The sequence below is a fragment of the Amblyomma maculatum genome, chromosome 4, assembly GCF_055883805.1.
Source record: "Amblyomma maculatum isolate TAMU_Amacu chromosome 4, ASM5588380v1, whole genome shotgun sequence".
NCBI classification, from domain to species: domain Eukaryota; kingdom Metazoa; phylum Arthropoda; class Arachnida; order Ixodida; family Ixodidae; genus Amblyomma; species Amblyomma maculatum.
The window spans coordinates 35,875,348-35,887,457 of NC_139347.1; the positions used below are offsets into that span (position 1 = coordinate 35,875,348).

General features: G+C 42.7%; 1 protein-coding gene across 3 annotated transcripts in view; it reads right to left on the bottom strand.

Moving 5' to 3' along the window:
* Positions 1 to 12,110, bottom strand: part of LOC146190691 (sialin-like) — a 54,460-nt gene that overhangs the window by 16,725 nt on the left and 25,625 nt on the right. For all 3 annotated transcript variants that reach the window (XM_084601071.1, XM_084601072.1, XM_084601073.1), the window contains exons 2-4: positions 10,326 to 10,451; positions 2,985 to 3,190; positions 905 to 1,141 (exon numbers count right to left, since the gene is read on the bottom strand). In XM_084601071.1, coding sequence (XP_084457197.1) covers positions 905 to 1,141; positions 2,985 to 3,190; positions 10,326 to 10,451 — 569 coding nt within the window. The remainder of the gene's footprint in view (positions 1 to 904; positions 1,142 to 2,984; positions 3,191 to 10,325; positions 10,452 to 12,110) is intronic.

Genomic DNA, 12,110 nt, shown 5'->3' on the forward strand with positions numbered 1-12,110 from the left:
TTTTTTTTTTTATTTCTTCTAATTTTACCGTACAAGTTACCTGAATTGTTTTTCTCAATTTGTTTTTGATCTCGGCTGTTTCGGTTTTAAAATTTTACTATTAGATTGATTTGCCAGTAAGCTTAATGTGTAATTTAATATTGGAACTTTTTACTCGTTCTTTTCTTAATCAATGTTCCCCATTCAAGAATAAAATAAGGCGAGTGAATAGGCTTTCCTTTTTTAAAGAGTTATAGTCGAGAAAAGATTCTGTAATGAGTTAGGAGTTTTGGTGTCCTCTGACGAACAACCAACACTACCTCAAAGTTTCCGTTGAAATGAAAGGTAATGCCCATTATTGCCGCTCATAAATAAAACCATCATCCTGTATAACCTGTTTTATATGCCCGAAAGTTCAAGTTCGAGCATCACACGGCTAATTCTGCACGTTTGTGGCTGCGCTACCCGTACCTAAGCTGTAGCGCTTGACAGCTGTGAGGGCCTTGCGATCCAGCTGGGCAGCATGCATAGCTGCCAAATCGAAACGCTTTGTATCATGAAGGCAGTTTTAGGGGGAATGTAACCTCTGGAAATTCCTAAAACACGCACATGCTCGCATGAACACATGTGCGTATCTGCATGTTTCCGAGTGCACGTAAGGGCCTGAGTATTTGTGCGCTTTTGACGCTCGGGTTCCCAGAAAAACTAGTGCTTTCTACATGTACTTGAGTGTTCTGAACAAGTTCACGCACACTCTTGTCGGCAAACTCGCGTGCCTCTACGTGTAATCATGCACAGCTGGAACATATGTAGGGTGCATACCTTAACAAGCCGCGCTAATTAACGAGCAACACATCCTCAACGTTTCCTTGCAATCACGCCGAGGCCACAATCGATTGGCTTCGGGAGGGAGAAGGCCGCTCACCTCCCCAAGTCCCTGGAGGACGCGAATGGCGATGAGGGCGCCGTAGTGCGCTCTGGACGCGACAGGAATGGCCAGAGTGAGCACTGCAGTGAAGAACACGCCCAGCCCGAACATCCACCTGGCGCCGAGCACCTCGGCGATGCGGCCGCCGGGAAGCTGGGTGATGACGTAGCCATAGAAGAAGGAGCCCAGGATGATACCCTGGGTGTAGCTGTCCCACTCAAACTCACCCGTATCCTGCACACCACGTAAAGGACAAACGGGAAGTCAGCGATTCTGTGGAGATTTAGGCAACGCGAAGTGGTGACACAACGAAGTCTCGTGGCGTTAATTGAACGCTGTAAACAATGACGTGGTGTATATTCTGGAATAATTGGGACCCCTCGAGGTTCTTTTTAGTGCAGAAAAATGTCAAAGCAAATTCATTTATTGCATCGTTTCCCCCAAACATGCGGCATCAATTGCCAATAAACACCAAAACTCGCTATGTGGCCAGCCTATGCATTCACCATGGGGAACACATAGCCAGAGCATAAAGTTCGCACATTCAACACTATCCAGTCCTGGAGCGTTTATGTCTACATTTAGGCATGGCTAAGTGGAGCGTAAGAACACACAAGCATACAAGCTACTACATCTGAAAGCTGGCATGAAAGGTTTTGCACCGAAAGTTTTGCACCCATGAACAAGAATAGTAATAATGTAATTGGTTGAACAACAAACCAGATCAAAGAGGTATTCACCTAAAGTCTTCATCCGTTACTATAAGGTCAAAAACAGCACAACGGCTTATATTTTGCTGCCCTTGATGGATGCACAAGAATCCGAACGATAAAGTGGGCACAACAAAGGATAAAAGGACCAAATCGACATACCTATTGATTAGGACCAAGTGGTAGTCCGCTTAATGTTATTGTCAGCAAAGGAGCACGTTGTGTAATGGTGCAATGATCAGCAATATATATATATATATATATATATATATATATATATATATATATATATATATATATATATATATATATATATATATATATGAAAGTAAAGGTCTCTCCGCAGATATAAGTGAACGCGGATGAAGTGCATGTCTACTTTTCTTTCTCTTTTACATGCGTTTTAATTTGCATAATTGAAGCAATAATAAGCTACCTACACTAACGTTTGCGTTCGGTGCTATGCCAAGGTCCACAATCTTCGACGGCTTGTAATTTCTTCCTTAAGATTCCTTACGTTATTTCTGGATATTCGTTCCGCCGTTGTGCGACACGAACGAGCGAAGAGGGCTGCACGAAGCTAAACAATTGAAATAAGCCGATATTGGAAATGAGTTTTCTTTCTGTTTTCCGGCAACTAGAATTAACCATGCAATATACAAATTTAAAAAGAAAAGTTATGAATAAAAAAGGAGCCCCTACTGACATAGACATTTTTCTAATTGCACGTGGTTCTCGCGTAGGTGACAGTTGGAGCTAACGTATACTGGATAGCTAGATCGCACGATCGATCTCTTACTTAAAAATCTCACCCAAACTGTGAGTTTATCAGCGTGTAGTAATGCAAACCAGCACTCTTAACAAGTTAGTCATGCCTGTTGGCTTACAACGATAAAAAAAAGTCTAAACACTTTCATAAAGGCTTACAGAACAGTTTCGAATTGCACGTTTGATGAATTATATAGCCTGGTCCCACAATACGAACACCCCTGACAGCCGCAGCAATGGCCGGTTGTGGGGAAAGTTTTGTTTTATGTTAGACCTGCCTTGGCGGGCTGATTTTGTTGAACGCTATGCGCTGACCGCAATTTCTTGTTGATACAACGCGCGAGAAATTTCAGGAGTCCAACTGGCAAAGTGCCTGATCTTCAGAATATCATTTTTTTTTTAAATTCGTATTGAGGCAAGGACTTTCGGAAGAGAAACGGTTTGTTTCTAAAAGTTTGATTATGGTCGATGCAAACGGATGCTTCTATGAACTTGAAACACTATGTGGGACGGCTACCAGTGCTTTGCAGCATTGTTCTTTATATGTTATAGAAATGAATACAAAAAGATCTGCTTTCGCAACGGCTTCGGACACTCACCGAATTTTCTTCTGTACTGTTCGAGTACGTATCCGTCACGTTGCCAGAGGGGTAGTAGCATTCCGAAGTATTGTGGTACTTGTCCCCGGAGTCGACACTTTTCACCATGGCAACAAGCGCGACGCTGAGATTGACGCGAAGAGAGTACACATTCAAAAGGCCGAGGAAGCCCATGAGAACAAAAATGTGGCGGCATGGTAGAAAATCTGAAAAGAAAAAAAAATGTTTGTAATTCGTTCTCAGAAAATTTATGTGCATTATTCAGCCGCTCTATACATAGCGTTGTATATACAGAAAAAAAAAATGAAGAGAGCTTCAGGTTTTTTCGGCCTGAACCCGAAGTGGAACCGAATCAGCATATTTTCCCTGAACCGGAAATGAACCGAACGCGTATATATTTTGCCAACTCTGAACTGAAATTAAACCGGTGTGATATGGGAGAAACGGTCCTGGGCCAGTCTAGAACACTGCTCAGTGCTTATGTTGTAGCAACAGGGCATAATTTCTCTCTCTCTCTCTCTCTTTTTTTAGACAAAGTAAGAGCGGTCGCTCATCCTGGCTTTCTTCGTCAAATTGGTAATAATACGTCGATAAAAATTATGGATAGGGGGGGGGGGGTTATTTAGCCTGTACGGTTACGATGGGACAGCGCCATCGGTTCCCGTCTGTGGATCCCCGATCATGAAAATGCGCTTTGCTGTTTTGCTACCCGCTTAATCACTAATTCATTAATTTGTGCTTCTATGATTTCACTTTATGCTCATTGCCGTACAGTCGTAAGCTACAGATTATATAAAAAAACCACTCGACGTCGATATAAATCCCCGCTTAAAACAAGTCTCACCAACACGCCCACGTGGCCTAGGGGCAGCTTGTCTAAATCGGGATCCGCGGTTTCGCGGAGAGTTCGATTACTTTCTCACGCTCCCTTCCCACACTCCCACCTCACTGTATATACTCGTATTGGTAGCACCTGTACATGGTAAAAAGGAAAAGGAAGAAATCATGTACATCACAAACAAAAAGCCATCCTTATTATTTACCATATTTCTTTATCGCTCAGGCCTCAATATCTCAAACTCTCAAATATATAGGCCTAGCTATTGCAGATCATTAGAAATGGTCTGCTCGTACTGACATATCTAAGCTTCTGCCCTTTGCAAGCTTGGAAAACTACGACACGGTTTCGAATACTGCCCCTCACATGTAAAGCTTTGCGCTGATCAGATCTCAATCACAATGCACCTGCGAAATGTGGGATTCACTAAGAAAGACATTACCAAACTTGAAAAGATTGCCACTAGGCCACGTTGCTGCTAGGCGACGCAGGCACGTTCATAGGCTTGGTTAGAGCGGGGTTCTACATTGTGGGCTGGTAGCCTGCGCTGTCGCGTCATATCTCTAAAGGTGGAGCTTAAGTGTCCCCCTTAATCTTTTCCCTCACAACGATGACTCTGGCAACAAGACGCCAAACACTCCGTCGCCAGATTTTCTGAAGAACTGGGCGGCTAATGCTGTCGCGTTAAAAATCTTCGCCTTACTAGAAGACCCCCCATCGCTCCATTGTGCAACAGACAGATTTTTGTCTTACATTCCTCCTGTACAATTTCAGGCACACAATAGCGGTTAAGGCAGCATTGTTTTTGTTTATTTGAACATGCTGCTTTCGTTGCAAATCCTTATACATTTGGCCACGGACCGCATAAAGAAGTCGGTCTTAGTGATAATATCTTGCAAAAACCGGATTTTGGCTACTTTAGTTTCGTACAGACTTCATGAAAGCAATAGGAACCAGTTATTATATTTCATCTTCTTTTAAGTTATTTTTTGATAATGAATCAATTTGAATACGTTAACACTGGTTCAAACCGGCCTTTTACTGTTAACAGCCAATAGATTATCACACTGACTGAACGCCTGCGTCGCAATTACGTTACTTGCGAGATGCAACATGCGATGTCCCTTGCCTCAGCGGATGAATGACAGGTATGGTGTACGCAACATGCGATTTCAAGTGCATTTACTTTTTTTTTTCTTATAAATTGCTTCCTGAGCTTCACCTTGAATGCACAGTGTCTAGAAATATTGCAGGTCCGCTGCAAAGCCTGCAAATGAATTCTGAACAGACGTTCTTCTTTGCGTTGAAGTGAAAAAGTTGTTAATAATATTTTTCGGTAGTGTGAAGAAGAGGTTCTTAATCTTGAAAAATATTCTTATATTTCACGGCTGAGCACCTCAATCAAAATAAGTGGCCGAGCTGTAGTTGGGCAGACATAAAAGTGACTGGCCGCCTTTGGGCGCTACCAGTAAAACAAAGTCATGGTTCCTTACCTTATTGGCTCGGTCTTTTGAAATATCGTGGTGGGACTAGAACTGTAAGCGTCTGACGCACAAACGCCACGCCAAGATCTAAATCCAGGTCTCGCAGCTATGCACATTAAACAATGACTGCCCTCAACTTTCTGATCGACTAAGATGAAATAACGACGAATACGGATTCAATAAAAAAGGTGCATTTCGTGGTCGACTCGAGAGCCGACCTTTGATTAAGAAGCACGGGGCACCACTAAATATTGGCCCACGTCAAGATTACAGTGTACAGTAGGATGATGGCCTTGGGAAAGACGCGTAAAATAATTCAATGTTTTTTTATTAAACACTCACAGCCGACTAATTTATTCCTAAAATATTACCCCGTCTCTTGAAACCATTCTTAAGGCACATATTTCTCCATAGTATCCCATAAAAAGGAATAGCCCACGAAATTACATTGCCGGATTTCGTGGCTAAGGATGGCCTCAAAAGCTTAAAAAAGCAAAGAGGGAGAGCGGGCCGCTGCTCAGCTGGGATTAAATTTTGTGAGGCTAGGTTTCCAGCCCGTTCATTTTTGACTCTTTTTGTTGGAAGGGAACATAATCAAACATTTGCGCTCATGAAAAGAAAAAAAAAATCGTTTTTTTTTTAATGCCATTAACTTTATCGCAATCAGTGCTGTCGTTGTGTAGCAGGATATTCATACTTTCAATTTGCCCCTATAAAAACAAAAAAGAAGACAAAAACAGCTTTCTTTCACTTTCGATCTGCTAAGCGCTTTGTGACCATTTCAAAACGCATAAGTTGGAGACCGCAAGCCAGATTTAATTGAAATATTGTTGCCTTCATCTCTGTGTAATGCTTTCCGCCTCATCCATGGGTTTCGCAAAGCTATACAACGATTGGTTTTCAGCTTGCTCCATTTCATAAATGTAGCAATAAAAGACAGTAGTTCACATTTTCGTGCCATAAGGCCACCGAGCGCGCTTATATGATTAATCGCAGCAAAATATCCCACCCATAAGGGTGCAGGAGGCAGCAGCATTTGCAGCTTTTTATATGACCATTCGTAAAAACCATGGCCTCGTTGGAAAAACACGATGTATCATGAGAAAAGCATGTGCAATTACGGAAGCAGTAAGACCAAAACAATTTGAAAAGTATTTGACTTGCTTCTGTCGTTCCAAGTTGCTTGCCCCTGTTAAATTGGGTGCGCTGTGCCCACATCCGCTCCTGCGTACTCATAGGTAACACTTCATCAAACTTCCTTCCATTCATAAAAGTAAAATAAAAGATTTTGCGCGAATTCACCTTCGCAGTAATGTAACGTTACTGCAAGCGATAAAGGCGCTGCTTTAGGTTCGTATCGTGCAGAAATAAATGCAAATCTTGACAATTAACGGCGCCAAGAGTAGAATGACCAGCGAACCCAGCAGCACGTCGTGAAGGACGATGAGAACAAGGAGTTTATAATTATCCCTCCAGTTCACGCCAAGAGACTGAGAACATCTTTCCACGATCAGACCAAATTTCTTATATTTCCCTATCCTTTTTCCTATCAGTGAAACTTTTTCATCTCACCTCGTATAAGAAGGTAATAAGAACTGGCCGCAGTTCTCTTCTTCACTCTTTAATATCGTTTCACCCATGTGTTTTGTTAGAAAAGTAATTGTTCTTCATATTTTTCAACAGATTAAGCCGAGTCTCTTGTTCAAGAAACTGTAGATTTTGTCCGCGCCAACTCTGACGGCAGGTCAGTTCAACGTACCATAGAACAAGGCTTCCTTGTTCGATGCCTTCTCGGAGCAAGCTATTCAATCGGTGGATGCGGCAGAGCTCGCTTTGGCCTCATTTTAAATGCGGGCACGTGCGGCGATCCCTTTTTTTTGGGGGGCGTGTAGACCCGACAGTAAAGAAGGTGCAAGCTTAGCAGCCTCGCGAAGTTTGTTCCATATATATGCATTTCGTTTGGCCAGAGCGAGTTGGTCTATCGTGGCTAAGAAAGAAGGTTGGACAGCGAGGCGACACCTTCTCCTCTAACCACACAAGGAATATGATTGCACTTTTCGAGGATAAAGTGCGAGCACTGAATGCGTCCCGCAGTTTCATCGACCCACTAAAAGACACACCCGAAACCCGTGTAAGCCTCGACTTTGAAGTGGTATTAGTCATGTGAAACGACAAGTACTAGAAGCAGCAATAAAGCTATATATTAGTGACATCCTGACCAACCACAGCGTGCTTTTTCGATGTTTACTCTCGGTCCATGAGGCGTTTTTCGGCTGCATTCAAGAACCAACAATAATTGCGATTCTGTGGTATGCAGTCTAGGTCACGTTCATCCCTTTCTTCTTTCTTGTTATTTAAAATCCTAGTCACAAGCGGCCACCTAAAAATGCGTTCAACAGCAGCTGCAATACAAGTTGCGAAAAGTCACAGTTTTGAGGTAAAAATCGACGCAAGTCCCTCTCTTGAATCTGAAGTCCGTGCTAACCAGACTTGTTTATTCCTCGTTTTTGTTCTAGATGCGTGTTCATAATGTTTTATCGGCATAGTGGCGGTTCAGTAGGGCCCTGACTATCGGCATTAGCATGTCGGCCTTCGATAAAACTTTACGCTTGGCGCATGGTGCACATCCTATTTTGAGACTGCGCAGGTAAAATGACGATTTTCAAAATTTCAATATGTACATGCACACGTAGAAGTTCTGCTAGTTGAACTAAAGATTTTTTTTAGAGTAATTTTCATAAAGAGTCCACACTACGTATTTCACACGTTGGGATCTAAATCTGTCTGATAGACACCTTTCCGCCAATACACCTTTTAATCTCAAGCCACAGCCCGTGTGCACTGGCAAGCAACGCCTTCTGATATTTCTACGCTGTAAACTTTGACATTCGAAGATCGAATTAGCTTCAGTGAGAACTCCAGTTGTCCAAATTTTTGACGGTACCTTCAGAAACACGGATACATGTTCGAAGCGTCATTGTTTGGCTTAAAACCTAAAATAGTTGCAAGAGGGCTTTTTGGTATCGCATAATGCACAAAGCAAGATGAATAACCAAATACATTGAACTTCTCATGGCAATGTGTCGAAGTTTAATTATATGGTTATTTGCTTTTAATTAATCACGAGAATCTTAGCGAACATGCTATTGGATACTGTAAATAAAGCCACCAGAAAATGCGCTTTGGATTTGTTTACACCTATAAATAGACGTCTTCAGGACTCTGAAAGTGCCCTTGGTAAATCTGCGATTTCTCCCGATATTTACATTTCTTTCATTACTTTTTGCTTGAACCTTTGTCAGGGCTTATCAGAAGGAACGGTGCATAAATAATGGGTGCCATATATTTAAAGCCAGTTATCACAGTCCGATATCAAAAAAAAAAAAAAAATGTTCAGCGCGGCGACACGAGACGGACAGAGCGGAACATAACACGAGCGCTAGTCCCGTCTTGCGTTTCAGCGCCAGACGTTTAATTAACAGAAGTTTTTAGCTTATATGAAACAAAGTGCAGCAGTGGGAGTGTGAAGCCAGCCTCCGGTAAGACGGTATATGTCACCGCTAGTTACGGCTCTCCTCGGGTAAATCTCTCCAGCATGTCACGACCTGGCATAACTGTCTACTTTCCCGCAGCTCTAGAGGAATTTGTTGAATCTTATATGCCAATAAAATGTCCAAAATATCCAAATAGTATCATTTTGAAGCATATGCGAGGGCGTTAAAACAACGGCGGTGTAAAGGGGCCAAGGGACGCATTAGCGACTGGTACATAGTCCGAGTTCTTTTTTCTGTGATATTTCTCTCCTTTTGAAACTACTCGTACTTAAGCACTTAAACTGCCCGTTCCCCTTCTCTCTGCACGCGACCCACCTCCCCCCCCCCCTCTTCCCCCATCTAGATAATATAGGCTCTCGTTAACAAGTAGCCACGATGTTTTTTATGTCGGCCTCAATGATGACGCACAAGCCGCGTCGACTATGATATATAAAAAATAATTTGTTAATACAAAGGCGGATGAGAAAAATATACAGAAATATAAACACTTAATTAAAGAGTCAGCCGTCAGCGGGCAGCCGCTGCTATATTTACGCTTAAACAGATAAAAGATAAAATTCGCGCAGATTTGCATTTTGATGGGCCATCTGCACGAATTATCAGCAGAAGGGTCAGGTGAAATATGGACTCCAAATTCCTAGGGAAGGCCGGAGTATACGAGTACACAGTGAGTTGTGCTGCTTTAATTCGCATGTACAATTGTCTAACCACTTGTCTTGAGCACTCGAAAGGCACATCGAGAGTACACTTGCGTATGTTAAGAGCGGCCCTGGAGTGGGAGCAGAACCTTATAATAAATGCATATTCTTATAGTTTGTAATTTAGTTCTTAAGTCTTCAAAAGGACCCTTTGGCCAGTGCAGACATCGGCGATATCATGAATGCACACGAGAACGAACCATTGCAGCGTTCTAGACAGGTGTGTGCACGACTAGGGAATATCGTAGAGGACACTTCTTCATTAACGCCTTTTACTATTATTGACTACAATCTGGCATGGAAGTCAGAAAGTTAAGGTTTGATTAAAAATGGGTCAGAGAAAGCCCAGAAATAAAACTAAAATAGCTTGCTTGTCGCTCATATTAATGAATTAATATTTAGTTGCTTGCTAACAAGCAGAGACAACACAAGTTTAAGACGTAACGGATTAAAACGAACAAGTCTTAAGGAGGAAAACAAAAACCAACAACGCTATTGTTAATCAGCGTCCATTATTTTGGTAGCGAACTACTATTCGGGGCTTCATTTCTCAGCTGCGGCAATCTCATTTGGAGGGAGGAGAGATTTAGGCAACAACCCTTTTTTATTATTTAAAGTCACTCGGTGTCCTTTGCAGAAGGAGTGATGTGTGTTACTGGCTAGGCATATAGCACGCTAAAATGCGCTTTGTCAGAAGCACCGAGTATATAAAAACATCAAATGGTACGAGTATTTATTCTCAAAAGCGCCACAGAACTGTCACTTACCGAACAGTTTTTCTCCTTTTCGGTGCTTCCTGACCTTCGGAGGCGAGACCGCGGGAAACGCGACTCCGTCTTTCTGCGCAGGCTTCATCATTAACGCTGTGGTCTCCTCGGCGGAATTCTGGGAGTCTGCATTGAGAAGAGAAATATCCTATGAACAAAGGGCACCTCCGATTTCAGCGTCATCCTACCCCCCGAAGAAAGGAAAGGTATTCTTTTCTATGCACTACTACTTTCCTCGGTTCAAACGATGCAACCTTTTCTGCGAGGTAGTGTTTTGAAGCGTCACTTGTCAATGCTGAATAAGACGCATGCAGAATATGACAAGGTTGGTTAGTTTGTGGGGTTTAACGTCCCAAAGCGACTCAGGCTATGAGAGACGCCGTAGTGGAGGTTTCCGGAAATTTCGACCACCTCGGGTTCTTCAACGTGCACTGACATCGCACAGCACTCGAGCGCCTTTGCTTTTCGCCTCTATAGAAAAGTGGCTGCCGAGGCCAGGATTCGATCCCGCATCCTTGGGAACAGTAGTCGAGCGCCGTAACCACTGCGCCACCCCGGAGGGGTTGAAATGACAAGACATATCTGTCCTGAAGTAGGAGCGGTCAAGTTCCTGGTCGAATATGAATAAGAGTGCAGTATTGAGCAGACAAAAAGTAGCCTCCAGAAGCGCAGAAGTCGCACCGAGAGACAGGGTCAACGTTTTTCTTCGGCATATTCACCGGAATTCAATGAGCGCGCCTACGGACAGAATCGCTGGAAACTGCCATGCCATACAAATTATAAAAGTTCTCCCAGAAATATAGCGTACCAGTACTGAGGAATTAATCACATATATAATGGTGCGGGAATGAAGAAGACTACAACCAGCAAAAAAAGAAAATAAATAAATAATAATAACAAAATAAAATAAAAAAAGGAAAATGACAGAAATCGAACCAGCACATATACTTTGTCACGGCATGATGAGTTAACAGCTAACACAGCCTCTATAATTTTGCATCCAACTCACAGATTGTGACCGATGATTATCAGCATCCAAAAACGAACAAACCTCGACGCCAGCGCCAAGATTCCTTTGAAATGGTGCCGCGCATAGTGTAGCTGCTGCTCCTGTAGAATCTGCTGACTCGGAACGGAAAGAAACTTCATTAAGGAACGCTATTATGACCTCCTCACGTAGATCCGCGCACGACCTGAGCTTTCCAGGTACTCTATTGAAGATCATGTTCCGTGATCACGAATGCGCAGATGTGGGGTGTTAGGCCACACGAGCCAATCAATAGAGTACAATTTGCTATCATAGAGGCGGCACGTGCTGTCAATGCTGGACCATAAGTGCCGATCTCTCTTCAAGCGCGACAGTAAAAAAAAGGGGCTAATGAGCTCGGTATTCAATTTTTATCTAATGTCCAGGCATCACGCACTTATTTTAGCAGATTACCTAGCTCGCCTGAGCAACGACCTGTTCTATACTTGAACCCGCGGCACTTGACCTTAAATATATAATATAACCCTGTAAGTCACGGGCAGCGATATTGTAAGATGAATGTTATGCACTTTATCAATCTACTCGATACGGGCCACTTGCTTGCTGAAAAGTAAACGAACTTCTGTCTGGTAAATAAAAGAAAATATGGTACTCCGTAGCCAAAATTGTGGATAGGGGCAATTTTGGAAAGTCTAAAAGCAATAACCCTGCAGGGCGAATTCTAGGAAATATTAAATAAATCAACCAGAAAACTGGAGATAATGTCAACACCATGTTAATTTAACGGCATGGTGGTA